General features: G+C 46.5%; 1 protein-coding gene across 1 annotated transcript; it reads right to left on the bottom strand.

Annotated features, from left to right (window-relative positions):
* Positions 1 to 1,954: 1,954 nt before the first annotated feature.
* On the bottom strand, positions 1,955 to 27,310 carry LOC118359233 (zinc finger and BTB domain-containing protein 7A-like). Its single transcript, XM_035737625.2, has 4 exons — positions 27,157 to 27,310; positions 15,501 to 16,052; positions 13,898 to 14,817; positions 1,955 to 9,373 (listed from the first exon to the last, which is right to left on the bottom strand). The coding sequence occupies exons 1-4, from the start codon at positions 27,184 to 27,186 to the stop codon at positions 8,956 to 8,958; spliced, it is 1,920 nt and encodes a 639-aa protein (XP_035593518.1). The 5' UTR covers positions 27,187 to 27,310; the 3' UTR covers positions 1,955 to 8,955.
* Positions 27,311 to 27,784: the final 474 nt, after the last annotated feature.

Here is a 27,784-nt window from a genome sequence, read left to right as displayed (position 1 = left end):
ACGACTTTTGATGTTCCTTGGTTGGGGTCTGAGCAGATTATTTGTTGCAATTGCAAACGTAATAAAATGGTGGTCCGATAGTCCAGGATTATGAGGAAAAACATTAAGATCCACAACATTTATTCCATGGGACAAAACTAGGTCCAGAGTATGACTGTGACAATGAGTGGGTCCAGAGACATGTTGGACAATACCCACTGAGTCGATGATGGCTCCGAAAGCCTTTTGGAGTGGGTCTGTGGACTTTTCCATGTGAATATTAAAGTCACCAAAGATTAGAATATTATCTGCCGATAGGAATTCAGGGAACTCAGTGAGGAACGCTGTATATGGCCCAGGAGGCCTGTAAACAGTAGCTATAAAAAGTGATTGAGTAGGCTGCATAAATTTCATGACTAGAAGCTCAAAGGACGAAAACGTCATTTTGTTTTTTGTAAATTGAAATTTGCTATCGTAAATGTTAGCAACACCTCCGCCTTTGCGGGATGCACGGAGGATATGGTCACTAGTGTAGCCAGGAGGTGAGGCCTCATTTAACACAGTAAATTCATCAGGCTTAAGCCATGTTTCAGTCAGGCCAATCACATCAAGATTATGATCAGTGATTAGTTCATTGACTATAATTGCCTTTGAAGTAAGGGATCTAACATTAAGTAGCCCTATTTTGAGATATCAGGTGAGGTATCATGATCTCTTTCAATAATGACAGGAATGGAGGTGGTCTTTATCCTAGTGAGATTGCTTAGGCGAACACTGCCATGTTTAGTTTTGCCCAACCTAGGTTGAGGCACAGACACTGTCTCAATGGTGATAGCTGAGCTGACTACACTGACTGTGCTAGTGGCAGACTCCACTATGCTGGCAGGCTGACTAACAGCCTGCTGCCTGGCCTGCACCCTATTTCATTGTGGAGCTAGAGGAGTTAGAGCCCTGTCTATGTTGGTAGATAAGATGAGAACACCAGAGCTGTCAGAGTGACCATCGGGTCCTTGGTCACCTCACTGACCAATGACCTTCTCTCCCGATTGCTCAGTTTGGCCGGATGGCCAGCTCTAGGAAGCGTTTTGGTGGTTCCAAACTTCTTACATTTAAGAATGATGGCCACTGTGTTCAATTTAGTGATGATCAATTAAGAGCTAACAGATTAAGTAATAAAATGTATTTTAACAAATGAGAAAAGAATCATAACAAAAGTAACGTGAGTGTTGCATTGTAAAAGGCAATGACTATTTTTGAACATGTATTGCAATGTGAAAACTGTATTTCTAGATGAATTTTGTACAATAGTTGTGAAAACTGACCACATACTTGTGAAAATTGCACAAAAGTGACTGAAAAAAACAAACTTGTTAAAAGAAGAAAAACATTTGAGAATATATCATTGTTTTATGCTCATGGTATTCCACAGTAAATTTATATTTTGGTTCAATAGTGAAAAAGTTTTGCTGCATTACAAGTGTTACCAGTTTGGAGTTTTGTACTAAGAGTTTTGATAATTCACAACATACGTGTGAAAATAGCACCAAAGCGATTGAAAAATACTGTAAAAGATAGCAATAATTTCTCGGACATTACATTGATAGTTAAGGTACATGTGTAATGTATAATATTCTTAATTATTAAAAATTCACAAACAGGTTGGATTGCTGTATTTTTCAGTGGGATGATTTTAAAGTGAAGCAGATTTAGACTAAATAATGAAATGCAAAACATTCTGAATGTACAAATACATATTCATTAACTATGAAAACTATTGCAGTACTGTTAGCTGTTTTTAGATAATATTTGATGAGAAACTTATACTTGGGAAGGCTATCTGATGTGGTTTTAGTGTGTGGGCAAAATAATAGAGACAGAAACCATTTGCCTGACAATCGCCAGAGGCTTGCTCTTGAATGCATGTGCTAGTGTCCATTCTTAGTTATAAACAAACATTTGCATGCAGACAAACAAGTCACAACCATTGTTTTTTTTTAATAGAAAGATCGTATTTTCTTTCAACCAAGGACGCCAGACATTTTGGGATATATTACAAAGAGAAAAACAGAACAAAACAAATGGAATTATATGGTTTAGACGGTGTGGATTTAGTGGTCTCATATACAATACAATTTATTTTTGTAGCCAAAAGTGCAAATTCTCCAGAACCACCTATCCCCTGCATAGCCCTGCATAGCCCTGCATAGCCCTGCTTAGCCCTGCTTAGCCCTGCATAGCCCTGCATAGCTTCCAAAATACACTGACAGACAATGTTAATGAAAATGACTTTTCTGAAGAGGACAGGGTTTTTAGCATCCAAGCCTGACAGACAGGGAATACTCTGCTGCCCCAGCGTTTTAAACTAGAATGGATGAATAGTGATTTTTACAATTAGAAATCAATCTACAATGGATAGTCACTCTCTTCTCCCTCACACTTCTGCTACATGTCTGCATACTACTCTATTTTGCTAAAACTCATTTTGATTTGACTGAAAAATTTGGTCGTTCCTATTTTCATGTCTCAGAATGATTTGAGGATACCAGATCCAGCAATTTACTCTAGCTACACAAGGGGCACTATTGTACAGCAAAGAGACACCACATACATTAATGAACCAGTATGTGTAAGTGACGTGAGAGATACAAATAAATGAGCTTTAAACCTACAAAGTACTGCATGTTTGACATTAAGTAGAACTACCCAGTTAGCCTTCTCAGAAAGCTTCTCAACTGTTATGGAAGTTTCTGTGCAGCGCAACTCTCCCAATGAGATTATATGACTTGTTTTCCAAAGAGATTGTATGTGGAGATGAAGGAGACCTTGCCTTAAAACCCTTTCACTCCGAGTGTATCCCCACTGAGCTGCATCTATTAGCTGAGACTGTGTGTATGCCAGAGGTGTATGTATGGCCTAGTGGGGCGGTAGCTCGAATGGACTTCAACCCAAATATCAAATATTCAAGTTCTCATTTTCATGTAGTTTTGCATTTAAATAAAAATCCATAATGAAATAAAAATATCAACAAGAATAAACAATAATAACAATAGTAATAACCCCCCAAAACAGCAAACAATATTCTGGATGGCCTTTCGCAAAGTGCTTTGTTACAATCGCAGAAGCTGAGACATTCAGGCAGTCGGACGGCCAAGCCTCGAGAGGCCGAGCTCACTGCCTGCCTGTCTGTCTGTCTGTCAGACTGGGGGTGGTAGGAGGTGGAATGGACAGATTGAAACACTCGGCTGTAAAACGCTGACTGTTCCTCTCCCTCTACCCCCTCCGTCTCCCCACGCCAAGACTCAAAAGCGGGAATTACTGTATGAAGTTATGGAATGTATCCTCTATTGGTTGGTGGCTTTAAACCACAAGTGAGTCTCTTTTTCCCTCCCTCCCTCAGCTTCCCCTGCTGAGGGCCTGTGATCTCTAATCAAAGGCCTGTCTTTAGAGATATGGAAACCAGGGTCTGGAGAGACAACCCACCCTTCTCCCCTCCCCTCTGTGCTTCTCATACCCAGATACTTTTATGCATGTTTCAACCTGATTAACACAGACTTCTCAGCACTCTCCCTCCCACAGACAAGCCATTGAATCAACATTAGGTAAAGCAATAGGGGTCACAGTCACATGGCAATGGGGAACCAACTGTTTCCCCGCTCTGCATTCTGGGAACCATTTTGTTAAACATTGGTACAATTTGGCAATTGTACAAATGGATGTTACTGGGGTCAAATCACAAACTGAACAGAAACAGAAATTGAAACGCAATGCATTGCAGTGTTGCTTTCCACCTGAGAAGCACTAACAGAAAAGTAGATAATCAACATTCCCCTGTAATTTCCCCATCACCAGTTCTGTGACTCCCCTATATCGTCCACCATTTTGCAACATCATATAATTCCCAGTGAAACACAACAAGAAGGGGCAACCTGAACCATTGCACAGCACAACTTCCCTGATCTGGTCTCTCCCACTTTTTGCAAACCATTGTACCCCAGTGACTCCTACAGTAAACTGGCCGACCAACCAGCCAATAGCCTCTGATAGGCCCCAGGGATAGCTGTGCCAGTGCCAGAGCCACGCTGTGCATTGTGCCATACTACATATGTCATCCTCAGCTTGCTGTGCTTCACCAGCCTGGACATTCAGGTGTGCAGCACCACTAACAAAACATATCCTCCACCACCATTACCCACTCCTGTTCTATGATTATTACAGTTATAATTCTTATCAAATGTTTTGCCTAGTTTTTAATGCTTTCAGACATGTTATTTTCTTTTTCTTAATAACTTAGGAACAAAACATCAGGACGATTTGGATAAACACCAACAATAAGTCTTCTTGAAGGAGTTGTGAGACACCTTGTCAGTGTAGCGTGTGTCGGAGTAACAGAGGTCAGGGGCTGAGCCTGGGAGGTCTCACCAGGAGTGGGACCATGGGAACATAGGGCAAGGAAGTAGCAGAGAACTACACCACAACATCAACCAGTAGAACAATTAGTTCATATGTTCACCTCTTCTTACATTTATAAGTAAGTCATAGTAGTTTGATCAAACAATACAGTGGGAGTTTGATTGAGAGTGGCTCACCAGAGATTTTCAGCCACACTCCTCAACATCCACATGTTTTAACTAACCATTAGGAAGTTAGATGAAGGTGTTCGACAATTAAAAAGAGGGAGGGGTTCTTGCTTTCCTTCTGTTTTAAGTCCAGTTCTCACCCATGTCCCATGTCCTCCTGGCGAGACAGACAAACAGAGCCCCAGACTGCTACTCGACCCATTAAACAAAGCTTAGTCCTCAGACAAGGCCACAGAGTCCCAGAGAACACTCACTCTACCTAAAGGACACCTGAATTTATCTAGACACTGCTGCTGAACACACTGCTCAGAGGGTTGTCATACTACCTCCCAGAGGTAGCTATATAAGTTATATATAGGGTCTGAATGTTTACAACATTTCAAACATGGAGGGAGAGTTTCAGATTCGCTGTAGTTACATGACTTTAGTCTCCTCTGTGTGAACTATTCTACTACTTTCAAAGCACCTTCAGGCTTTGCTGTATACATTCAACATGATAAGACAGCTTATGTGCAATGACTTATCACAGTCTTTTTCTGCTTTGGTTTGGTTAATTAATGTTGGTATACTTCTCAGAAGAACCTTTACATGATCAAGTCTGCTGGTTAGGGGAATGGATGACCTCTGTGTGTTGGACCGCTGAGTGTGTAACACTCTGTGCTCATGGAAACTCAAGGGCCTTGCTGAGGTCTCATGCCCTCCTACCCTTAGCAGGACAAGGACATGACTTTAGTGCAAACTCTTGTTGTCTCAGCTATAGCACTATTTCCAGTGCTATCAGGCTTTATATCCCCAACCCCACCCAAAACACCCCTCTGCCCGACCTCATAAAATACCCTACCCTCCCTAAACCACATCCCATACCCTGACCCCCACCCACACAAAAACAGCCATAAAGTTGGTTAGAAAAAGGAGGAATGCTGTAGCAGAACCTTTAAGATGTTTTTTTTTTACATAAAGACATAAAGGACAAGCTATTCCATCTCCACCATTGTAAAGTCCACAGAAATAAAGGGAGAAATGTGAACTCAAGTAAATATTGTGTATGATTCCACACAATTTCCTGCATACATATCGAGGGTGTGGGCTTCGTTGGTGTGTGGCTTGGTCAGAGGCGGTCTCATTCTAGATATAATGTCTGGAATTACTTTCATATTATACACCAGACATGAAGAGCAACTAGGGGCATATCTCTATAAGAGTGTCCTATGTGCAATCTGGGTCTATTTTGGCTTAGCCAAAGAATAAAGAAATAAAATAGGAATACAACTGAAATCACAATACTAAGGCCCAAGAATGTCAGCCGTTTAAATGGTTACATATGTTTGGGAGGGGTAACTTAGAAGCCTAACACCTTACCGAACTATGGCTTTCATCAGACCTGTGCATATACATGACCCTACACCGAGCTCCTGGCATTCAGGCTATACATATCAACCACCCCTTACTACCTCCTAGTATTTGACTTGATCATTGTAGATGTCCACACTGACAGACTAATGAATACATTCATCTAAAAGGAGTCAAACTGCTCAATAACAAATCCCAGGGAAATAAAGATTGCAACAGAATACAAAGCGGTGAAAAGCTATGGAAAAGATGGTTTAGGGTGTGTGGATGTTTCAAGTATACTCACACACACACACCCCTTAGTTAGCCACTACTTGGAAAATAGTATGTGTATGATGGAACTGCCGTGCAGTTGGAGTTGGTGTCTGACTGTGTTTTCTTCCCTGCGATAATATGTGGAGCTATGAGAGGGGAGCTGGTGAACAGATGGGTGGAGATAGTTTGTTTATCCAGGCTTGCCCTGAGACCCTCCAGCCATGCACAACCAATCACACACACTCCGGCCCCACCCCCTCCACTCGTCCCCTGCTCTGCATTAAGACATGAATATAGACTATATATATATATTTTTTAAAACCAAAACTTAACTTCAAGTGCAATCAGTTACATGGGGTTATTTTCTCTTTTTAAAAGTTTGTATGGTCACAAAACCCAACATGTTAATTTCTGAACCTTCCTTGAATTCTCTTAAGAGATCCAAAGCGCACATACATTTCTTTCTTTTTTGGCAGCTTGTCGTCAAAAACTGAACAAAACCAGAAAACAAGCTTAACGGCAGCACTCGCGTTGGGGATATTAAGCTCATTCGCCTTACTTTGTTTCAAAGTACCCGTTTCTTTGACAAAAGTGCCCTTCTCAGTAACAAAGTGCATTCAGAACCTGCTTCTTTCCCATTAAGGTGCAAAGGACTGATACTCAGGACACCGCATTGCAGCAATGGCAGGGGAATTGGATCTAAGTCACTGGCACGGCACCCTCTCCTCTGTGTGGTTAAGAGTGTACTGACCAAGACAAACATGTCCAGATGTATGTGAGCCAGTGGCCCATACCGAACACACGTCATAAGTCTGTAGAGCAACATCTAGTGGCTGCCCTCATGTTTTTCGCCCACTTTAGTGTCTGCCTGGTTTTTAGTGCGCCAGCAGTTTAGGGAGCGTGTTTGAACGTGCCCACAACTGGAGGAGCTGCTGACACTCCCAGCCCGTCTGTGAGTGAGTCACACTGCACTGATGTGGCCAGAGAAAAGACCCCGGCTGCCACACACACAAACACCCAGCAGCAGTCCAGTCAGCCACTGAGTAGACCTTCTCTACCCAGGGCTCTATAATACCCTGCACTCCACAGGCTGGTTTTGGGGCATTGGAGGACTAAAGTGGGAGAGAGAAGGCCTGATTTGAACCCGTTCTGCCTGGAAACATGGCTGTGCCGAGGAGATTATATTTTGGAATGCAACAGACATTGTGAAATCCCCCTCCACTCGCCCTCCCCTCGCCACCCATCCCCCAACACCCAGTTGCGCACTTATTTGGCCTTCCAACTTGGACAGGTATTTATTGCTCTCTTCACCACACAGGTTGCCTCGCGGTTTTCGTGGTCCCCAGGACAAAACAAAAGATTGGAATACGCACTATTACACACCTCCTTTCCCTGACGACCCCCTTTAAATATACATCTCTCTGTTGGGATATCTTTAGTAAAGCTGTGCAAACATATAAAAAAGGTGCTCATCTCATCTCTGTCTATGCCTGCTTTTGGTCTCTTTCAACCTGCTGCTGGTTAGACACTGCCCTCTCTCCTCACGCCAGGGAAGATTCTGTCAGAACTGCACAAAGTTAAGCACATAGCGAGTAACTCTTCTTTCTTTGGGCAGCAACTCTATACATCTCAATCAAGTGTTAAGTTTAGGACCAATGGGTTTCTCAATTCAATATACTCTAACATTCATACAGTTTCTTTTCTCTTTCACCCACAAGCTTCACTCTGTGAGAAATCTGACATCAAGCTGAAGGAAACCCCAATTGGTAGGCTAATATATCTCAGCATTAAAAAGGGACCAATATAATCACCGCCTAACGTATCTACATGTATACAAATGTAAAGTGTCAAGTACCCAAAGCAGTCAACTCAAACAAGAAACAAACAAACGGGAAAAAATGAATACAAATCAAAAAGAAAATAGAAAGGCTGAAATGTCAGGGTTGTGATTGGTGGTCAACGACGTGGTCACCTGGCAACATGACCATAGTAGTGCTTTAGAAACACCCCCCCTGCTCTTGCGGTCCTTACCCCTGCAATGGAAGAGCCCCCCCAAACGTGGATTCAACTCGACATTTAACATTTTAAAAAGATGAACCATAGATTTAAAAATATATTTTAAAGAGTAAGTGACACTTAAATCAAATCCTTGTCTGATTCTTTCTGGAGCATTTGAAAACAATGATTATTTCTGCATCAGAGGTGTGGTTGAGTTAATCTTGCATATATTGTCATATTCTGACAATACTACTATTTCTATAGTAACTGTACATTGTAGAAATGCAAAAGAATAGAAAAAGATTGGTTGCTTTCCATCTGAATATGAGAGATCACACTCCGTTCACCAATGCAGCAGCCAATAGATGTGGGACACCTCAAAGTTTGAAGGCTATGAAGTCCAAACCAATAGAATCTATTTTAACTGCATAGTTTCTCAGGTTTTTCTGTTGTTTGGTTATACATAAGCTTAAGCACTTTTGCCAAATGTACAGAAACCCAGATGAGGCAGAAATTACCCAGAAAGGAGACATCATGGAGGTGTGATTTGAAGCGTTCTTTGCTCTTTAACAGAACGCTGACTCGTGTGTGTGTCTACTCTGTTTCCTAAAGCAAAGGGATAAAATAAACGGAAAATATTAGATTGGTGACAACCTGATTTGGTATATAGAGGAATAGTTAGTTGTTGTGTTTATTTTGTTTGCCGTTGTTCATAGCGTGTTCTTTTCTCCCTTGGTTTTGGTGGCGGCCCCTCAGGGTCCCAGTATGAATATGGCGTCCAGCGTCCCTCCCTGTCTCAGTCCCCCGGCTCCCCTGCCATCTCCTGGGGCTGAGGACTGTGTGCATGGGCCCTGGAGGCCCCCTCCACCGCCGCAGCTGAAGCCGCCTCCATGCGCCGTCTCCCCCTGCCACTCCGAGGGCCGGGGCCCACCAGCCCCACAGGGACGTCCAGGAGCCCGGGGTCCCGCACACGAGGCTTGCGGCCACGGCGGGAGGGGATGCCGTTGCAGCCGTCCTTCTTGAGGTGGCGGTGCAGGTGGTCTGAACGCACAAAAGTCTTAAAGCAGCTGGAGCACTGGTAGGGCCGCAGGCCTGTGTGCACGCGCATGTGGTTCTTCAGGTCGTAGTTGTGGGCGAACGCAGCACCGCACTGCGTACACAGGTAAGGCTTCTCTCCCGTATGCTTACGCATGTGAACCTTGAGCTTGTCCTGCCTGCGGAGGAAGAACACAGAGGCTCAGTACAGAAAAACAACAGAATTGATTAGTACAGTAGGAACTCCGATAGCAACAAGGGTTGTTAAAATAAGAAGCAAACTACAACCATTAACCAAACAATAGGCTAAGAATCACAATCTTGAAAAATGACAATTTAAAACATGCCTGTGGCTACAGTACATATTGTTATGTGATCTTAAAGTAGGGTGTTTGTCCAGGGTGAATGTGCTTATGGAGGCTGTTTGTCTCCCTGTGTCTATCTCCTTCACTATAACACCTAATGGACCTCTTCCAGGTTGTTTACTCTGCCATGGCAGCAAGGTCATTTGAGGACAGGCCATGAATAAATACAAAAGTTTGGAAAATAATAGTAGTGGTCACACGGTCTTAATGTGGATATTGTGGAAGAAAGGCCTCGTAAAGTTCCAGCCATGCTGGAATTGAAGATTCTTTGCTTGTAGAACTATTTTTTACTTTATTTTTTTTCCTTCACACTTTTCACTTACAGTTATCTACACCATTTCTCAAAGTACATGTAGAGACCTGGCCCGGAGCTCAACGTTCACAGACAGTGTGGCTAGGTTCAGGGGAAATCTATTTCTGGTGCCGCTACCTTCAAAGAATATCACATATAACACTGGAAAGTGGAAATAAACTCAATTAAACAAAAATGCTTGTGAACGAAACTGTATATTTCTTCATTGAACCTTTATTTTAGATTAAGGGTCGCAGAAGCGTTAGTTTCTCTTGTCACTTTTTTTGGACAAACCCAAAAAAGTGAGACTAATCAATGGGTCAATAGCTCCTCTTAAAATATCAGCAGCAAGTTTTCAGTGAAATTAAACTAGAAGACAAAACATACACTTTAGGATTACAGTCTGTAGAAGTGCTATCTTGTAAAAGTAGGACAGCTAGCTGTACACCTTACTAGTGCCAAGTTCAGGCCCCTCTACTTTATTAATTGAGGCTTCCCCCACAGGAGACTGAAAAGATTTGGCATGGGTCCCCAGATCCTCAAAAAGGTTGACAGCTGTACCATCGAGAGTATTCTGACTGGTTGCATCACCGCCTGGTATGGCAACTGCTCAGCATCCGACCGTAAGGCACTACAGAGGGTAGTGCGTATGGCCCAGTACATCACTGGGGCCAAGCTCCCTGACCTCCAGGACTTATATACCAGGCAGTATCAGAGGAAGGCCCTAAAAATTGTCAAAGACTCCAGTCACCCAAGTCATAGACTGTTTTCTCTGCTACTGCTACTACAATATTTACATTGACCCCCCCTTTGTTTTTACACTGTTGCTACTCCCTGTGAATTATCTCTGCAAAGTCACTTTACCCCTACCTATATATACAAACTACCTCGACTAACCTGTACCCCCCCACATTGACGCGATACCGGTAACCCTGTATACGTATAGCCATGTTATTGTTATTTTATTGTGTTACTTTTTATTTTATTTTTTACTTTAGTTTCTAAACTATATTTCTTGAACAGCATTGTAAGCATTTCACAGTAACGTCTAAACCTGTTGTATTCAGCGCATGTGACAATAAAACATTGGATTTGAATCAGTCCTTCAGCTTCCCTCACCTAACCCACCCAGTCATAATATCAGTCTCTCTGCCATCCTGCCCTTTAACACCCAGAGTGCACCTAAACAAACCTCCGGAGTTAAGATAACTACTTAGCACCCACACAAGCCACATAGGGGCACTACTGCTACCATGGTTACAAACATACAGTGAGTGACACAGGGTGAAATATTTAAAGGACAGGAGTGGTTTATTACAGTGCGAAAGCAGCACACTCGTAACCCTGATCAAATAGGATTAAGATTACAACACCCGCTTCCCACTTCACTGCCGATAGGCTGCATTTAGAAGCAAGCACATTTAGATCAGACTCGCCCGCCTGCGCAAAGGGTATATCAAAATATGTATATATAAAGGATATTTCATGTGGAAACGCTCATATTAAATGCTAAGGTGATGGTTTATATTCAGAATAATGTATTACAGCTTTGTCATCTGTATTTATTTAAAAAATATATTTTACATGTGATAAGGCCACACAAGAGAGCCAGAGATAATTACACACACCTGTGATAATCTGAAGTACCCCAAAAGCCCACTAGATGTCATTTGATAAAATTCAATATATTCTTTGAAAGTTACCAACATTCTGGTAGCTTTCTGGTAAACTTCAAACATTTCCAGTAATATACCCTCCCTTTGCAACCCTAGTCCTGGGTATTTTCAGTGTGCATCTATTTCCAATGCAAGTCCATTGACTCATTCATTAAGAAGATAGATTCAAGGAAGAGGTAGTGCTCTTAAAATACAGGGCAGCCTGACTGCGAGCAGACAGATTTCATTAGTTGGCTAAGGACTGGGAGAGGGAGGGGAGAGAGAAGGAGAGGGCTGGTCAGTTGGGAGGGGAGAGAGAGGGAGAGGGCTGATCGGTTGGGAGGGGAGAGAGAAGGAGAGGGCTGGTCGGTTGGGAGGGGAGAGAGAAGGAGAGGGCTGGTCGGTTGGGAGGGGAGAGAGAGAAGGAGAGGGCTGGTCGGTTGGGAGGGGAGAGAGGAGAGGGCTGGTCGGTTGGGAGGGGAGAGAGAGGGCTGGTCGGTTGGGAGGGGAGAGAGAAGGAGAGGGCTGATCGGTTGGGAGGGGAGAGAGAAGGAGAGGGCTGGTCGGTTGGGAGGGGAGAGAGAGGGCTGGTCGGTTGGGAGGGGAGAGAGAAGGAGAGGGCTGATCGGTTGGGAGGGGAGAGAGAAGGAGAGGGCTGGTCGGTTGGGAGGGGAGAGAGAGGGAGAGGGCTGGTCGGTTGGGAGGGGAGAGAGAGGGCTGGTCGGTTGGGAGGGGAGAGAGAAGGAGAGGGCTGATCGGTTGGGAGAGGAGAGAGAGGGCTGGTCGGTTGGGAGGGGAGAGAGAGGGAGAGGGCTAGTCGGTTGGGAGGGGAGAGAGAGGGCTGGTCGGTTGGGAGGGGAGAGAGAAGGAGAGGGCTGATCGGTTGGGAGAGGAGAGAGAGGGCTGGTCGGTTTGGAGGGGAGAGAGAGGGAGAGGGCTGGTCGGTTGGGAGGGGAGAGAGAGGGCTGGTCGGTTGGGAGGGGAGAGAGAGGGAGAGGGCTGATCGGTTGGGAGAGGAGAGAGAGGGCTGGTCGGTTGGGAGGGGAGAGAGAGGGAGAGGGCTGGTCGGTTGGGAGGGGAGAGAGAGGGCTGGTCGGTTGGGAGGGGAGAGAGAAGGAGAGGGCTGGTCGGTTGGGAGAGGAGAGAGAGGGCTGGTCGGTTGGGAGGGGAGAGAGAAGGAGAGGGCTGATCGGTTGGGAGAGAGAGAGAGGGCTGGTCGGTTGGGAGGGGAGAGAGAGGGAGAGGGCTAGTCGGTTGGGAGGGGAGAGAGAGGGCTGGTCGGTTGGGAGGGGAGAGAGAAGGAGAGGGCTGATCGGTTGGGAGAGGAGAGAGAGGGCTGGTCGGTTTGGAGGGGAGAGAGAGGGAGAGGGCTGGTCGGTTGGGAGGGGAGAGAGAGGGCTGGTCGGTTGGGAGGGAGAGAGAGGGAGAGGGCTGATCGGTTGGGAGAGGAGAGAGAGGGCTGGTCGGTTGGGAGGGGAGAGAGAGGGAGAGGGCTGGTCGGTTGGGAGGGGAGAGAGAGGGCTGGTCGGTTGGGAGGGGAGAGAGAAGGAGAGGGCTGGTCGGTTGGGAGGGGAGAGAGAAGGAGAGGGCTGATCGGTTGGGAGAGGAGAGAGAGGTCCAGTCGGTTTTGTCGTGGGCAATAATCAACAAAACCAGGGATCACAAGTTCAAATTCCGGCATTGGCACAGATAGGGCACCGCTCGGCTTGTAACCCCCGTCAATATCAGAACAGAAAACTTTACAGCAGCTTCCTCCTAGATAACGTGTCACAACCCTCTTTTATACCACCTGTTAGCATTCCAGGACTTTACCATGAGCCATGTCTTTATAAAACATGTCTTCATGACACCCTGATTACCTCCACTAGATGAAATATTAAACATGTTCATCTCTGATTAACATTTTCCAGAAAGGTTTTGGCAAAATGATTTACATTACCACATAGATAGGGGACATCAGAGCGGCAGGCAGCCTAGTGGTTAGAGCGTTGGACTAGTAACCGAAAGGTTGCAAGATAGAATCCCCGAGCTGAGAAGGTAAAAATCTGTTGTTCTGCCCCTGAACAAGGCAGTTAACCCACTGTTCCTAGGCCGTCATTGAAAATAAGAATTTGTTCTTAACTGACTTGCCTAGTTAAATAAAAAAATTGTTTACTATGCTTTCAGCTATGTTTCTCACTTTAATTTCAGGATAGTACATTAATTAGTACATTAGTAAATTAATTAATTAATTAATTGACAGAGAGCAAACATTTGGCTAAGCTAACATAGCTCATGCTAAGTAAGACTGTCCTTGGCTGTAGGACAACAGTGGTCTTGTTTTTGCTCCATCACGCCTCCTCACCATGAGTAGATGTGACATGGGTGGTCAATGCATTAATTAGGGCGTACCTGGTGAAGCGCACTTTGCAGATGGCGCACTCATAGGGCTTCTCTCCCGTGTGCGTGCGGATGTGGCGGGGTAGCTTGCCTGCACCCTGGATGACCTTGGAGCAGATGGGGCACTTCTGGAAGGCCTTGGAGCGCATCTTCCTCTCCCCTCCACCCCCTCTCTCTTCTCCTCCCTTTCCTCCCCTCTCTCCTCCCCCCCTCTCTCTCTCTCGGCTAGAGCCGCCCCGTGCCGTCCAGAGGGGCAGCAGTCCCTGTGAGACGGCGGCAGCGGCATCTTCGTGCTGCGTGCTGTTAAAGTAATTCAAGTAAAACTCCACGTCCGGGTCCTCTCCCTCCCCCAGCTCCTCCCCAGCCGCGGCCCGCTCCTTCTGCCTCTCGATGGAGTCCATCATCTTCTGCAGGAGGGCGCTGGCCGAGCCCCTCTCTCCATCCCGCCCCCCCTCTTCCTCCCCCTCTTCCTCCATCTCCAGTTTGGGCTTCGTTGGGAGGTAAAAATGTCCGTTCTGGGCTGGGACGTAGAAAGAGGCCCCTGGCCCCCCTCCGTTACCCCTGGCGCAAGCCAGCATGTCCCTGCCACTTTCAGAGTGCTCCACTTCCCCTTCGTCCTCCTCATCCTCATCCTCTTCATCTTCAGGGTCTTGTGTGGGGGCCTGGGTCAGGGCGAGGTCCAGGGGAGAGTAGTACTCTCTGGGGCCCCCGGGGGCCCCGTTGCTTTGGGCCCCATTGCCATGATTAAAGTGCAGGTTTGTGGGCATGTCCCTGAGCTCTGGCGTGCTGCAGCTGCTGCTCCAGTGGGCCCCTCTCTGGAAGTACTGTAGATACTCCTGGGCCCGCAGCCGATTCCCCTGCTCCACCTCTCCTCCTCCATCTTTCGCCTCCTCCTCATCATCATCCTCTTCTTCTCCTCGCTCATTGCCCGCCTACGAAAGAATAAACAGGATTCCATTACACTCATACAATGTCTAATAGAATGTGGGTGGACACATGCATATCATATTCACACAACAGAAACATATATGACTATGAACATGGCCATGCTACTGCTATTCTACACGCTCCCCGTCATGCAAATGTTGTAGCTTAACTGCGATAGGTTTTGTCTGTAGAATGCAGCTTGTGAAAGCGCACCCTGTCCTGAGACTCAGAGACTGGTGTTGGCTTAGCGTGGGTAAATGTTTTGAGGTCAGTGTTATTGTGACCCCAGGGTGTGGATGTGTGTTTGGCAGTGTGTGAGAGAGACACTAATAAAGAGCATGATGTGATGGCCAGACAAAGACCGATGACTGAGTGTTAGTTTGTTAGCGTGACGCGATGAGGTTGTGTGGTACGTGGTCTGTGGTGGCGCATTTGGATGGAGCTCCAGAATGGCACTTGCAACACAATTGTTTTAACAACTCAAAACAAGAGTGGTTTGACTGGTTTCCACAGAGGCCATACTGAATACATGTATTTTAACTTTCAGAAACTTTGGATAAGAAGGTTTGTTAAGTGACCATATTTTGATACGCCTGTGATGTAATGGTAAGACAGAGACTGTTAATGGTAAGACAGAGATTGCTGACGGAGTGTTGGTAAGTTAGCGTTGTCATGATGACCAGCCTACCGGCGGGGAGAGCACTTTGGTGTCCAGCAGGTGAGTGCAGACTTCCTGGACAGGCGAGATCTCCAGCAGGTGGGCAGCGGCCAGGATGTCTCCCACGGAGCTGTGGCTGACGGTCAGCGTGGCTGTGTAGGCAAAGTCCAGCAAGGCGCCTAGGGCCTCGGCCGCCACAAAGTCGATGGAGTAGACGTGCTGCTGGTCGGCAGTTGGACCAGAGGTGAACAGCTTGTAGAAGTAGGGGCTGCAGGAGGCCAGGACCGAGCGGTGGGCGGGGAACTCCTTCTCCTGGTTGACCAGGAGCACGTCACACAGCAGGCCGCTGAGGCGCTGCTTGTTCAGGCTGCCCAGGATGTCTGCGCTGTGCTCGGGGAAGGGGATGCCCACCAGGCCCTCCTCCGCCACCTCCCCTCTCCCTCCTCCTCCACCCCCAGTGCCCCTGAGCCGCCGCCCGCCCCTTCCGCCGGCTCCCAACGACATCTTCCACCAGCCTGCCGCAGAGCCGCCAATCACAGCCGCCGCCCGCGTGTCCGTCCTGCCGTCTGTCCGTCTGCCTGTCTGAGGGAGGAAGAAGACGGGGAGAAAAGGAGGGGAGAATCAGTTCTCAGTCTTTAAAACACAATACACAGATGCCCAATTCAATTCCTAGCCCAAAGTCCTAGGGATTTGGTAGGTATTACAGTAGCAATATGGTAATAACATTTGAGGACACCGAGGTCCAGACCACTGTATTTTTTTCGAATTTGAAAAAAAGTTTAATAATACAAATATATATATTTTGTACACAAAGGAAATCAATCTAAATATTGCTCAAAGCTCAGAACATTTATATTTTTCATAGGACTGAGTTCTAATCGCACCTGCTTGTTTGCAAAAGAATGGAATCATGAACAGTGGTTTGCTCGTTATGTTCAGAGCGTCTGCTAAATGACTTAAATGTAAATGTAATGTAAATGTTCGCCTGCGCCCCCGGATTTGCCATTTTAGCAACACATGGAGTTTATAGTTTTACCCATCATTTTTTACCACCACATCGCTGATATTAATACAGAATCGTAAATTATATTCTATTTGTTGACCCCTTTTTCTCCCCAATTTCATGATATCAAATTGGTAGTTACAGTCATGTCCAATCGCTGCAACTCCAGTATGGATTCGGGAGAGGCCAAGGTCGAGAGCCATGCGTCCTCTGAAACACGACCCTGCCAAGCCGCACTGCTTCTTGACACACTGTTCGCTTAACCTGGAAGCCAGTCGCACCAATGTGTCAGAGGAAACACTGTGCAACTGAAGTCAGCGTGCATGCACCCGGCACGCCACAAGGAGTCGCTAGACTGCGATGGGACAAGGACCTCCCGGCCGGCTTAACCCTCCTCTAACAATTGTGTGCCGCCTCATGGGTCTCCCGGTCACAACCGTCTGGGACACAGTCTGGGATCGAACCCAGGTCTGTAGCGACTACTCTAGACCACACCGTCACTTTGGAGGCCCCGTAAGTAATAGTCTAATAATTGATAATACGATCATCTATGTGCTCCATTGATGTCTGTCTGTGCGGAGCTTGATTAGTAATGGCTCGGAATACAAATGTGAACGCTACGTAATTTGAGAAAAGAGATATACATCTAAAGAGTTGATGATTTTATGCAATTCATCATTACAACTGACTGAACAGTCACTGATGCTAGGTGTCAGTGTGATTCAGTTCTCATATTTCCCCCATTTCCGGAGTATAACATTACAGTGGTATAGCTAATAGCTGGTGGGAGGAGCTATAGGGGGACGGGCTCATTGTGATGGCTGGGATTTAATTACTGGAACAGAGTCTACAATGTGGTTTCCATATGTTTGATACCGTTCCATCTATGCCATTCCAGTCTTTACAATGAGTCCATGATCCTATAGCTCCTCCCACCATGCCTGCTCTCCTAATAGGCTGTGTGTTTCTAGATGGACTGAGGTGAATGAACCTACACTAGCTTGTTTTTGCTGTTCTCTAAACAGCATTTGATCTTTTTTTTCTCCTTATATAGAAATGCAGTAAATGATCTTCTTAAATTATCTTTTCTCTGTAATTTTTCCAACCATCCAGATATATAAGAAGTGCCTCAGGCTGGTGGTTATTCAGAAATTGTGTAAGAAAGTAATTTAAAGTGCCTTCACACCTGTGAGTATACATGAAAATAATTTTGTGTTGAAATTTTGCTCATTAATGCCACAATAATGTGGCGTGCCATTAATACCCACTGGGCACACACTGGTTGAATTAGTGTTTATTCCACGTCCTTTCAATTACATTGAACTAACTAGGTCCGCGACGATACCAGTATTGCGATGCTCGTTTATGTGTAATGGCAAGGACCTTTTTAGGAAAAAAAACCTAATGTTGGAAACAAACATCATTATGTTGTCATCCAGAGTCACATTAATTATTTTCCAAACTATAGCCCGCAAAATGTTTTTAAAAGGACAAAAGAGTGAACTGCTTCGTGTTTTCATATTCGCCATGGAAAAAACATTACGATGCTGGTATCTTCACAGCCCTAGAACCAACGTGGTATAAAAGTTGATAATGTAGATCAATCACTATTAAATCATGTCAGTTCCTATTGGCCAGTTTAGCTGAAGAACTGAAAGTTTTCAAAATGGCTGATTTCTCTTGCCAATAGCCCATCACTACAGTCTCTACAACACCAGGCCCCAGAGTTCATTAAAGAGCCTGAAGGGCCTGGAGGTGAGCCATGTTGTAACATCACCACCATACAAACACTACAGATACCATTGATTTCACTGACAAACAGCTACTGGCCGACATACTGGCTCCACAGACCAATCTAATAGAAACTACAGTATAGCTATGGCATACATCCTTTTTGGCCAACATCTCCCATACATAGTGTTGAAATAGCTGTCATCCATGCTGTATCTGTAATGCTGGATGTATTGGCCCACTGCTGAACCTATTACCATGAGAGAGAGTGAAGGGCAGTTTGAGGGAGAGCAGGGAGGATCAGAGTGCATGCTGGGAGGAGGAGCAGGGCCGGGACTGTACAGCAGCCTGTGCGTCGCTCTGTGTCAGTTAGGAAAGGGGGAGGAGTGGGGCGGGGGTTACAGACCCCGTGGAAAAACCTCACTGGAAGGAGGAGGACACGCACAAGCTGCGAGGGAAAGGTATTAAAAAGGGAGGTTGTCAATCCGGTCTGAGCCGGTTACCCCACCCTTTACTGTGTGCCAAGTTTCAGGAAGGCTGTCCCCTCGCTCACGTGTGTGTGTGTGTGTGTGTGTGTGTGTGTGGGGGGGGTAAGATTAAAATGATCGACTGCAGCTTGCAATGCGCGGGGGAGGGGGGCTCGGCAACGCAAGTCCTTCCTGATTTGTCCATTTACAAACACACTTACACAAGCACAGACAAACACACACACACACACACACACACACACACACACACATTAAATAAAGCCCCCCCACCCTTCTCCATCTGCCAGGGAGACCCAGCAGGGGGTGAGGCAAGTGGGATTATTCTCTATAAGAGCAACGCATTCAAATGACATTCCTTCAGATTAAGCCTCTTGGTATATACACTAGCATACACTAGCTGTGCTCAACCTGGCTGCCTCTCCTCTCCCCTGCTTGGCTCTCTCCCACACCTCCTCACAAAGCAACGCCTCTCTCCACACCTAGAGATCTGGCACCGCAGCAACACTAACCACAGGTCATACTCCGGTAACGCTCTCTGAAAAGTCATCTCTGGGTAGTGCTAGAAACCTAATTGCACTTTCTCTGATGTTAACTCCACTCCTTCAACAAAGAGGAAAAATCCTTAACAAGACCTGTCAATCATGCCACCTCATAATGTGTGACATTTAAATGCTTTACTCTGGTAAACCGGTACATCTGTCTTGCGGTAATCTTAAAACAAACAAGCTTGCAAATGGAAATAATACTGTCCCACTTGGTTCCATGTGGAGTAGTTTGTGTCTTTTATTCATGACACAATGCCCTTTCATTTCGGCTCAAGCCAAGTTAGAGCACTTTCTTTCTCCTTTAACCTCCTACTATTTTATATGCACCTGACCACACCGCCACTACAACTTCTCCCATTGTTTTTCTGATAAAACTGCCCTGTCTGACGTGGGAACATTTGATTATCCTCCACCTCTCATTTGAATATGCTGAGGGAGGGGAGCGAGGACAGAGACGATAGAGAGAGAGAGAGAGAGAGAGAGAGAGAGAGAGAGAGAGAGAGAGAGAGAGAGACACGAGAGAGAGACACGAGAGAGAGGAGAGAGAGAGAGAGAGAGAGAGAGGAGAGAGAGAGACGAGAGAGAGAGACGAGAGAGAGAGACGAGGGAGAGAGATGAGAGAGAGAGAGACGAGAGAGAGACACGAGAGAGAGTGACGAGAGAGAGAGACGAGAGAGACGAGAGAGAGAGACGAGAGAGAGAGATGAGAGAGAGAGAGAGAGAGAGAGAGAGAGAGAGAGAGAGAGAGAGAGAGAGAGAGAGAGAGAGAGAGACTAGAGCGAGAGAGAGAGAGAGAGAGAGAGACTAGAGAGAGAGAGAGAGAGAGAGAGAGAGAGAAGAGAAAGAGAGAGAGAGAAGAGAAAGAGAGAGAGAGAAGAGAAGGCAACCGCAGGGTTAACGGTCATGTCCTTCACAGTGTGGAAATAGATCCTGGGTGAGCCCACAGAGACCTCAGCCAAGTCAACCTGCTCTCACTGATGCTGCTGCTTACTGCACCAAGCTGCTAGGCTGGCCCCTGGTGCAAACCTGCTTACACATTATCCTCAGGACATACACGCCTGACCCTGGGTCACACGCAGATCTGTGGAGGCTGAGAGAAGTTAAAAACAGTCTCATAGGCTACCTCATACAGCCCAGTCACCCTTGAGGCATGCAGGTGTGTCCTGTCCTGTCTCGTACACAGGAGCTAGGGGGAGAGGAGAAGAGGCCAGGGCCAGGATGAACCTACAGAGAGCCCCACAGAGAGAAAGAGGAGGAAACAACAATGCAAACAAACCTGATCCTGACACCTACTCATGGCTTGAAACATTCCTTATCACTTATTCATGGCTGTGGGTGACAGCGGCCACAGTGCCACACGGTGTCCCCAACGTCTCAGTTCCCAGGGCCACCACCGATCCAGCGTTGCCTGCCTAGTTTACTAGATCCTACTCTGCACACACAGGGTGCTGCTTTGCAAGTCAAACCACTACTTACTGCTGCATACACCCCCCCACCACCACCACCACCACCACCATGCGTGCCCAGCAAACGTGGAGAACAGCTATCAAGATTAGATTTCGGGGACGATCCCATGCAAGACACTCTGAGCTGAACATCGACTTTCAGTTTCAGTTCTATTGAACTTTGTCTATTTGGCTTTTAACGCCTGACTGTGATAAATGGGCTTCTGTCCTAGATAGAACCCTTCTTATTTAATGACCAATACAGTGACACCGTGTGGTTATACTGGTAGTTATAAAACCTGTAATACACTGGGTGGTGCGTTATATTGGAAATATAATCTCAGGTCAACTGGGACCAGGATCAAAGAAGCTACAGTCTTTGTCTGACACATACAGTTCATTCCTGGAGTAAAATGACTATCATCCTTACCCACGACAAGCTCAGGTGTTCCTTACATGACCAAAATGAAAGTCGCTGAAACTCAGTGTTTTGCTATGATGCTTTTGAAGAGCAGTCAACCACACACTTCTTTGTTTCCCTGCTGAAGGGAGCAACACAGAAACCAGAAAACAAGCATCCTTAGCAGAACAAGCAGTGCAAGTGTGTTGGGGATCAGAGGTATATCTGTGAATAATTTAACTCCAACCACACTGGAACAATTACAGTAGACTAGGGTATAACTCATAGAAGCATAGGGTGGGTGATATAGTTAGACAACAGAGTGCAAACAGGTTGTCTTTCCCTGGCTGACTGTCACGGGCTAAGACCAGCCCCGAGTTGATTGAGCCCAGAGAAAGGGAATCCCTGGCCCGGGGTCACCAGGGTTCAAGGTCATGTCACAGAGGATATTACAGGATAATCAGAAATACTATGGGGAGGAGGGGGGCAGGGGCTGGCCAGTTCCAAGAAGAACATGATTCTGACTGAGGCTGAGCCTGGCCTAGTGTGGCTGTGTGAATCATTACTGCCAGGCTTTCCGGGATAACAAGCCTGATAGGTCCTGAGCAGGAAGAGGGCGAACAACTGATAAAACTGGAGGTGGGGCTGTGCTGCTCAACTTGAAACACGGCAGACGGCTGCCAAGAATCAGACACAATGCCCCTGACTGAAAGGTAGTGGGCGAGGCAATCTTAAACAAACTCACAACCTTCACATCAGACCAAGGAATACTGTGAATGTAATGCACTTCGAAAGTGTCTGAGACTCGAGAAACCTTTTCTTAGCCCCTGTAAGAAACTAACCCTTCACACTGCAGGAGGGGTTAGACACCATTATATAAAGTCCTTATATCATGTTTGTCAATAAAGGTTAAGTGCAAGAGGAAGAGGGAGATTTTTATGATTTCATATCAAAGGTCTAAGTTCTTTAAGGGTACCATTACCCCAGAGATCAAGAGATAGCTGGAGAGCCACTGTCGGGAATCAATAACTGACTATTGTATGGGTTTACAGTACCATCCCCCTTCTCCTAGCAAAGTAAAGTAAACCAAAGTGAAGGCGCTACTTGGCTTTTCCTTGCCTCCCTCCTCCAGCCTGAGCTAGCTGGTCCAGAAACAGACTTGCAAATATGTCAGCACTGTTTCAAACAGAGACACAACCTCTTCTACTGCTGGAACTATACTTCCCTAACGCTGCCATGCTGTCAGTCAGGAAGTAGTGGATCCAAACTCACAGTAGCACAAAAATCAGCTGCACCCCTAGTAGAGCCAGGCCCAGCAGCAGTAGCCCTCAGCCCTGCGCCATTCTGCGCAGGCGGCTGTGCATTGTGTGCAGAGGACTTCCTGTGTGTCTGTGACAGGCGTGTAACAGAACCCGCTCTGTTATCAGATGACCATCCCTCTCTCTCTCTCTCTCTCTTCCAGACACTGCACTGCGCTGTGCCCCTGCTGGCCAACCACATCGCCCACATCCCCTTCAGCCTGCTGAGAAGGCTAGAACAACGTCTGGAAATGAGACAGGAACTCACCAGCCATGAGATTGTCATATGCTACCCTCTGATCACAGGAGACTTAAGCGAACACTCCTCTCTCCATACGTAGTACCAAGGTCAACATGGGATTTCTCAGACAATAGATTACTCAGACAAAAAATGTGTGACATCTTGGAGACAACCCACCGCGTAAAAGGAAAGTGTAAAAAGTGAAGTCCCACTCACAACACAACAGCCTATTCTTACCCTGGCTGCATCTCAGCCTCTAATTTGATCAGGTTATGTGAGCTGCTTCATAACCCAGCAGGCCCAGGACAGCCCCTATCACTCCCCCCAGACTCCACAACAACAACAACAGACAGAGCCATGTCTGTGTGCCTGTCTACTTGGGACAAGAACAGTGGGACATTTTGCTGCTGACAAGGGGAGTTCCCCCTTAATAAATGGGGAAGATTATAGTTCAGTGCACCACCCAAAAGCAACATTACCCCAAAATGAGGCCTTCCAAAGACTGTCAGTAAGCATGCATGCAACCTGTCTCCTCCTGTCACTGTGGACCTGCTAGTTTGGGGCATTATGGTGCACAACATACAAGAATATCAAACTGTATTCAACATGCTCACCGCCAAATTGATGGGTGGTGTCTAGGGCCTACCCACAGCCACTGAAGTCCCCTGCAATTCCCCTGGATGCTATTGTGGGTAACATGGAGAGTCCCGACTTAACCTCTTAGTGGAATTTATTCAGGCTGAAAGTAAGTGCAGCCTTTTCCAATTGGTACTCAGGGGTAGCAAAAGTAACATCAGAACACTTTGACATTTGACAGAAGAATATATTTTTTTAAACTGCCTCTGAAAGCTATCTAAACACCTCTCAGTTGTGGGTGTCTTTATTACAATACAATATGCCCCTTCCTCTCTCTCCTACCCACACACTTCAAAACAAGTCCAACAAGTATGGGTTGCCAGAAATATGCATGCGTGAATTAGAATGAGTTATGTTTCCTGCAACGTCTTTAGACAGACAGACAGACAGACAGACAGACAGACGGACAGACGGACAGACGGACAGACGGACAGACGGACGGACGGACAGACGGACAGACGGACAGGACAGACACAGACAGTAGGCTAAAATACATTGTGACACAAATTACACAATGCCAAGAGGGCTACTTGAGGTGAGTCGGGGAGAAGAACAACTGAAGGAGGGTGTGGGCAGCCGGGGAGAACAACAACTGAAGGAGGGTGTGGGCAGCCGGGGAGAAGAACAACTGAAGGAGGGTGTGGGCAGCCGGGGAGAAGAACAACTGAAGGAGGGTGTGGGCAGCCGGGGAGAAGAACAACTGAAGGAGGGTGTGGTCAGCCGGGGAGAAGAACAACTGAAGGAGGGTGTGGTCAGCCGGGGAGAAGAACAACTGAAGGAGGGTGTGGGCAGCCGGGGAGAAGAACAACTGAAGGAGGGTGTGGGCAGCCGGGGAAAAGAACAACTGAAGGAGGGTGTGGGCAGCCGGGGAAAAGAACAACTGAAGGAGGGTGTGGTCAGCCGGGGAGAAGAACAACTGAAGGAGGGTGTGGTCAGCCGGGGAGAAGAACAACTGAAGGAGGGTGTGGTCAGCCGGGGAGAAGAACAACTGAAGGAGGGTGTGGGCAGCCGGGGAAAAGAACAACTGAAGGAGGGTGTGGTCAGCCGGGGAGAAGAACAACTGAAGGAGGGTGTGGTCAGCCGGGGAGAAGAACAACTGAAGGAGGGTGTGGTCAGCCGGGGAGAAGAACAACTGAAGGAGGGTGTGGGCAGCCGGGGAAAAGAACAACTGAAGGAGGGTGTGGGCAGCCGGGGAGAAGAACAACTGAAAGTTAATAAACTAATACAGGAGTTCCCAAGGGCAGTGGGCAAAGTTTCCAGTGGCGGCTCATTCTCTACACTTCACTAATGAGGGGAAATTGTCCACAAGAGGTGTCACATTTTCTTCCATCATGTCACAGCTGTGCCTGAGGGTAAGGAGGGAGATATCATCTGTAGCAGACTCACTTATTACATAAATAACACCATTAATAACCATTACACCATTAATAACCACTAACATTACACACAATCACATTATTTTAGATCATCCTCATTTTAAATCATCCCAGTAAGTAAAGTGTTAAAATGTCATAGTGTGTATTCCTAAATCTTTAAGACAACAGTCTCTATAAACATGGTGTGATCTACCTGCTCTGAACAGTGCCCTATTTACCAGCTTTTCATTAGTTTTTTATCTGCAAGTGGGTCAGGAGCTCTGAAGCCCCATCCCACTCTCTCTCTCTCACACACACCACACACACACACACACACACACACACACACACACACACACACACACACACACACACACACACACACACACACACACACACACACACACACACACACACACACACACACACACACACACACAGAGAGAGAGAGAGAGAGAACCTGGTATTTATTTCCTCAGCTCTCCTCCTCCTTTCTCTTTCCTCAGTGTCAGGGGAGAGAGTGCAGTTTGAGCTCTTACCAGCTGGGTAGAAGCACGTGTCCCTTCCCCAGGCCCTGTCCGGCTCTCCTGTCTCCGTGTCTGGGTAGGGCCCTGCCTGCTGCCTCAGTACTGGAGCTTTTGCAGACAGGAAACTTCCGAGTGGCCCTAGTCATACAGGCAAGCCCTTGCCTGATTCCACACAAGCAGACACCTACTCCCCCCCCTCTATTTTCAGCCCACTGCTCTTGCATATCTTCCTACTCTGTGATTGGCTTGACAGCCGCTCACTCACCACACCTCCTTGCTGGGATAGGCTGGCAGCTGTTCCCTTTTCTGTATGGCCAAGGGCAAGGCACTCTGGGATGTAGAGTCCTTAAATGCTATTTGACCTGCCACACAGCCCAAGCTGTGAACTACGAGTCCCAGCTTTCCGTCCCTCGCCACCCCCACTGCTCCAAGCCTGTTCCAACGTAAGCACTCAGGGCAGAATTATACACTACAGTATGTTGCTAGCAGGATGCCAGGTATTAAAAGTACAGATCAGCCATCAAACAGGGCCGTGCTGCATACTAACAAAAGGCTCTCGGCCAGAACCGTCACAGCCAAACACTGTATTCAGTGAGACTACCCCTCTGTCTACGTTTTAAACACACTTCAAGAGGCCTGACCAAATTAAAGACTCATTTCTATTCTGATCAATTCCAAACGAGGAGGAAAGGACCAACCCAGCAAAAATATATTTAAACACATTGCTCGTAACTTTTCCCTCCAAGCATGATTTCTTAGTGAATGACAAATTCTGAAAAGTTGTCATTTGCTTGTCATCGTACCTTGTTCTACATAATTATTTTTGGTTCCTCCTTTCTCTTGTTCAGAACCCCCCCCCGCACATCCCATCCACCTCATCCTCTAAGTGCTTCCACCTGCCCAAAAAGTTAATGCCTCAAACACACCAAATAAAACTGAATCATCCCCAAAAAGGTAAAAGCAGGAATCAGATAAGTATTTTACCGGGAATAAAAACATATCCATAACTACTGTCTGCGACAACCCCCCCTCCCTCCCCTCTTGCTCTCTCCTCTCTCTCTCTCTCCCCCTCCCTCATTCCTTTCTCCTCTCCTTCTGTGCCTGCTCCCTCCGGTCGACAGGCCCTGGGCAGACAGCGGGGTGTAAGCAAGCGGGGGTGCTTTTAGCTCACCTGCGATGGCCGTGGTGGTGCTTGTTATGGGTCAGCCCTCCTCTCCCTCCCTCTCTCTCTAACTGTCGTGCTGCTCAAAGCCCCGTATGCGCTAACCAAGCGCCAGCAGATCAACTCAATTCCCTTCCTGGTTTCTGGAGGGCAAAGAGGTCCCTCCCTTTCTCGCTCTCTCTCACCCTCTCTCTCTCTTAAAGAAACAGCATTCCACTAGATGTTTCTTTTGCTCTCCTCTCTGGGGAGAAAAATAAGAGAGATTTGTCTGCGATCAAGAATGGACATTTGTCATCTCAATGACATAATTCAAAATGAGCACTTGACTTCATCGTCTTGCTGTGGGTACAGTTGACAACAGAGTCCATATTAATTGGGCATGAACTGATTGTAGTTCTTACCTTAGTCTTTTCTCTTCTACCGAATCGCACCCACCCATCCCATAGCCTGAGGTCATAGTGTCCCACCCCAAAAACAAGCCTTGGTACATTCCAGGACACAGGGGCTGCCAGTAACCCCCTAGACTCTCAATCTCTCCCTCCCCCTTCTCACATTGTACTAGAATACCTGTACCTTTTACAGGTAAGACTACAGAACATGCCTCACCTCGTCATACTAATCCCACTTTTACCAACGCATCTTAGGTGGCGTGTAAGACACCAGTCAAAATCGAATCGTTCGAACTTTATAAGGACAACGCATTTTTACTGATTTCGAACAGGCCTACGCACTTTTTAAATTTTCTACACTGCACACCTGGACAGTCAGTCAGATTGGGATGGAGATCTTCCATACTCTAAACAGGCATCACACGGAGTATGAACACGTTATCATGTATGAAGTGAAATGGCTTACCTTATGTATTGTGATGAAACAGCTAGCCATGACCGGTGTCTCCTTGGTCTGACTGGAATCTGTTGCACCCCACACAGTGTGGCATGGCTTGGCACTGTGAGAAGAACTAGGCTAGGCATGCTGTGACAGCATGGGGGAGGCAGTAACACACACCCAGCCTAGAGGGCAGTGTCAGCACTACAGCAGGTAGCAGAGGTAGTTCACAATCAGACAAAACACAGAATATAAAAAAATATATACATCCCTCAAACTCAACTCTGGACCTCGAAGGGTGTTTCACTGGATGCGTTACATTTGAAATCAGGGACAGATTTAGACCTGGGACACCAGGTGGGTGCACCTCATCAGGTAGAACAGAAAACCATTAGGTTTTTGAATACCCACGCTATATACGGACAATTAATATAAAGTATTTACACTAGAATAACAGCTAGAAATCAATAAATGAATCTATGCCAACAGTACTGCAGTTTAACATCCAATACATTGTACATCTTAACGATAGAACTATACAGTTTTCATACAAGTCTTAAATAATTAGCGAACCATCAGACTGATTCATTTTCCCTTCTGGTTGGCAGGTCAGATGATGTCAGCCATTTTTATTACAATACAGTCCAATATAAAC

This window comes from Oncorhynchus keta, chromosome 26 (genome assembly GCF_023373465.1).
Source record: "Oncorhynchus keta strain PuntledgeMale-10-30-2019 chromosome 26, Oket_V2, whole genome shotgun sequence".
Lineage (NCBI taxonomy): Eukaryota > Metazoa > Chordata > Actinopteri > Salmoniformes > Salmonidae > Oncorhynchus > Oncorhynchus keta.
The sequence above is the reverse complement of the archived record's forward strand: the minus strand, read 5'-3'. Positions and strand labels throughout refer to the sequence as shown.

Bases quoted from the DNA above. Each gene is read 5' to 3' on its own strand.
- LOC118359233 (XM_035737625.2), bottom strand. From the start codon at position 27,186: ATGGCTAGCTGTTTCATCACAATACATAAG. The intron at 14,818-15,500 runs GTAGGCTGGTCA...ATTCTTTCGTAG, and splicing joins CCAAAGTGCTCTCCCCGCCG to GCGGGCAATGAGCGAGGAGA. The intron at 9,374-13,897 runs GTACGCCCTAAT...CTTCCTCCGCAG, and splicing joins TGCAAAGTGCGCTTCACCAG to GCAGGACAAGCTCAAGGTTC.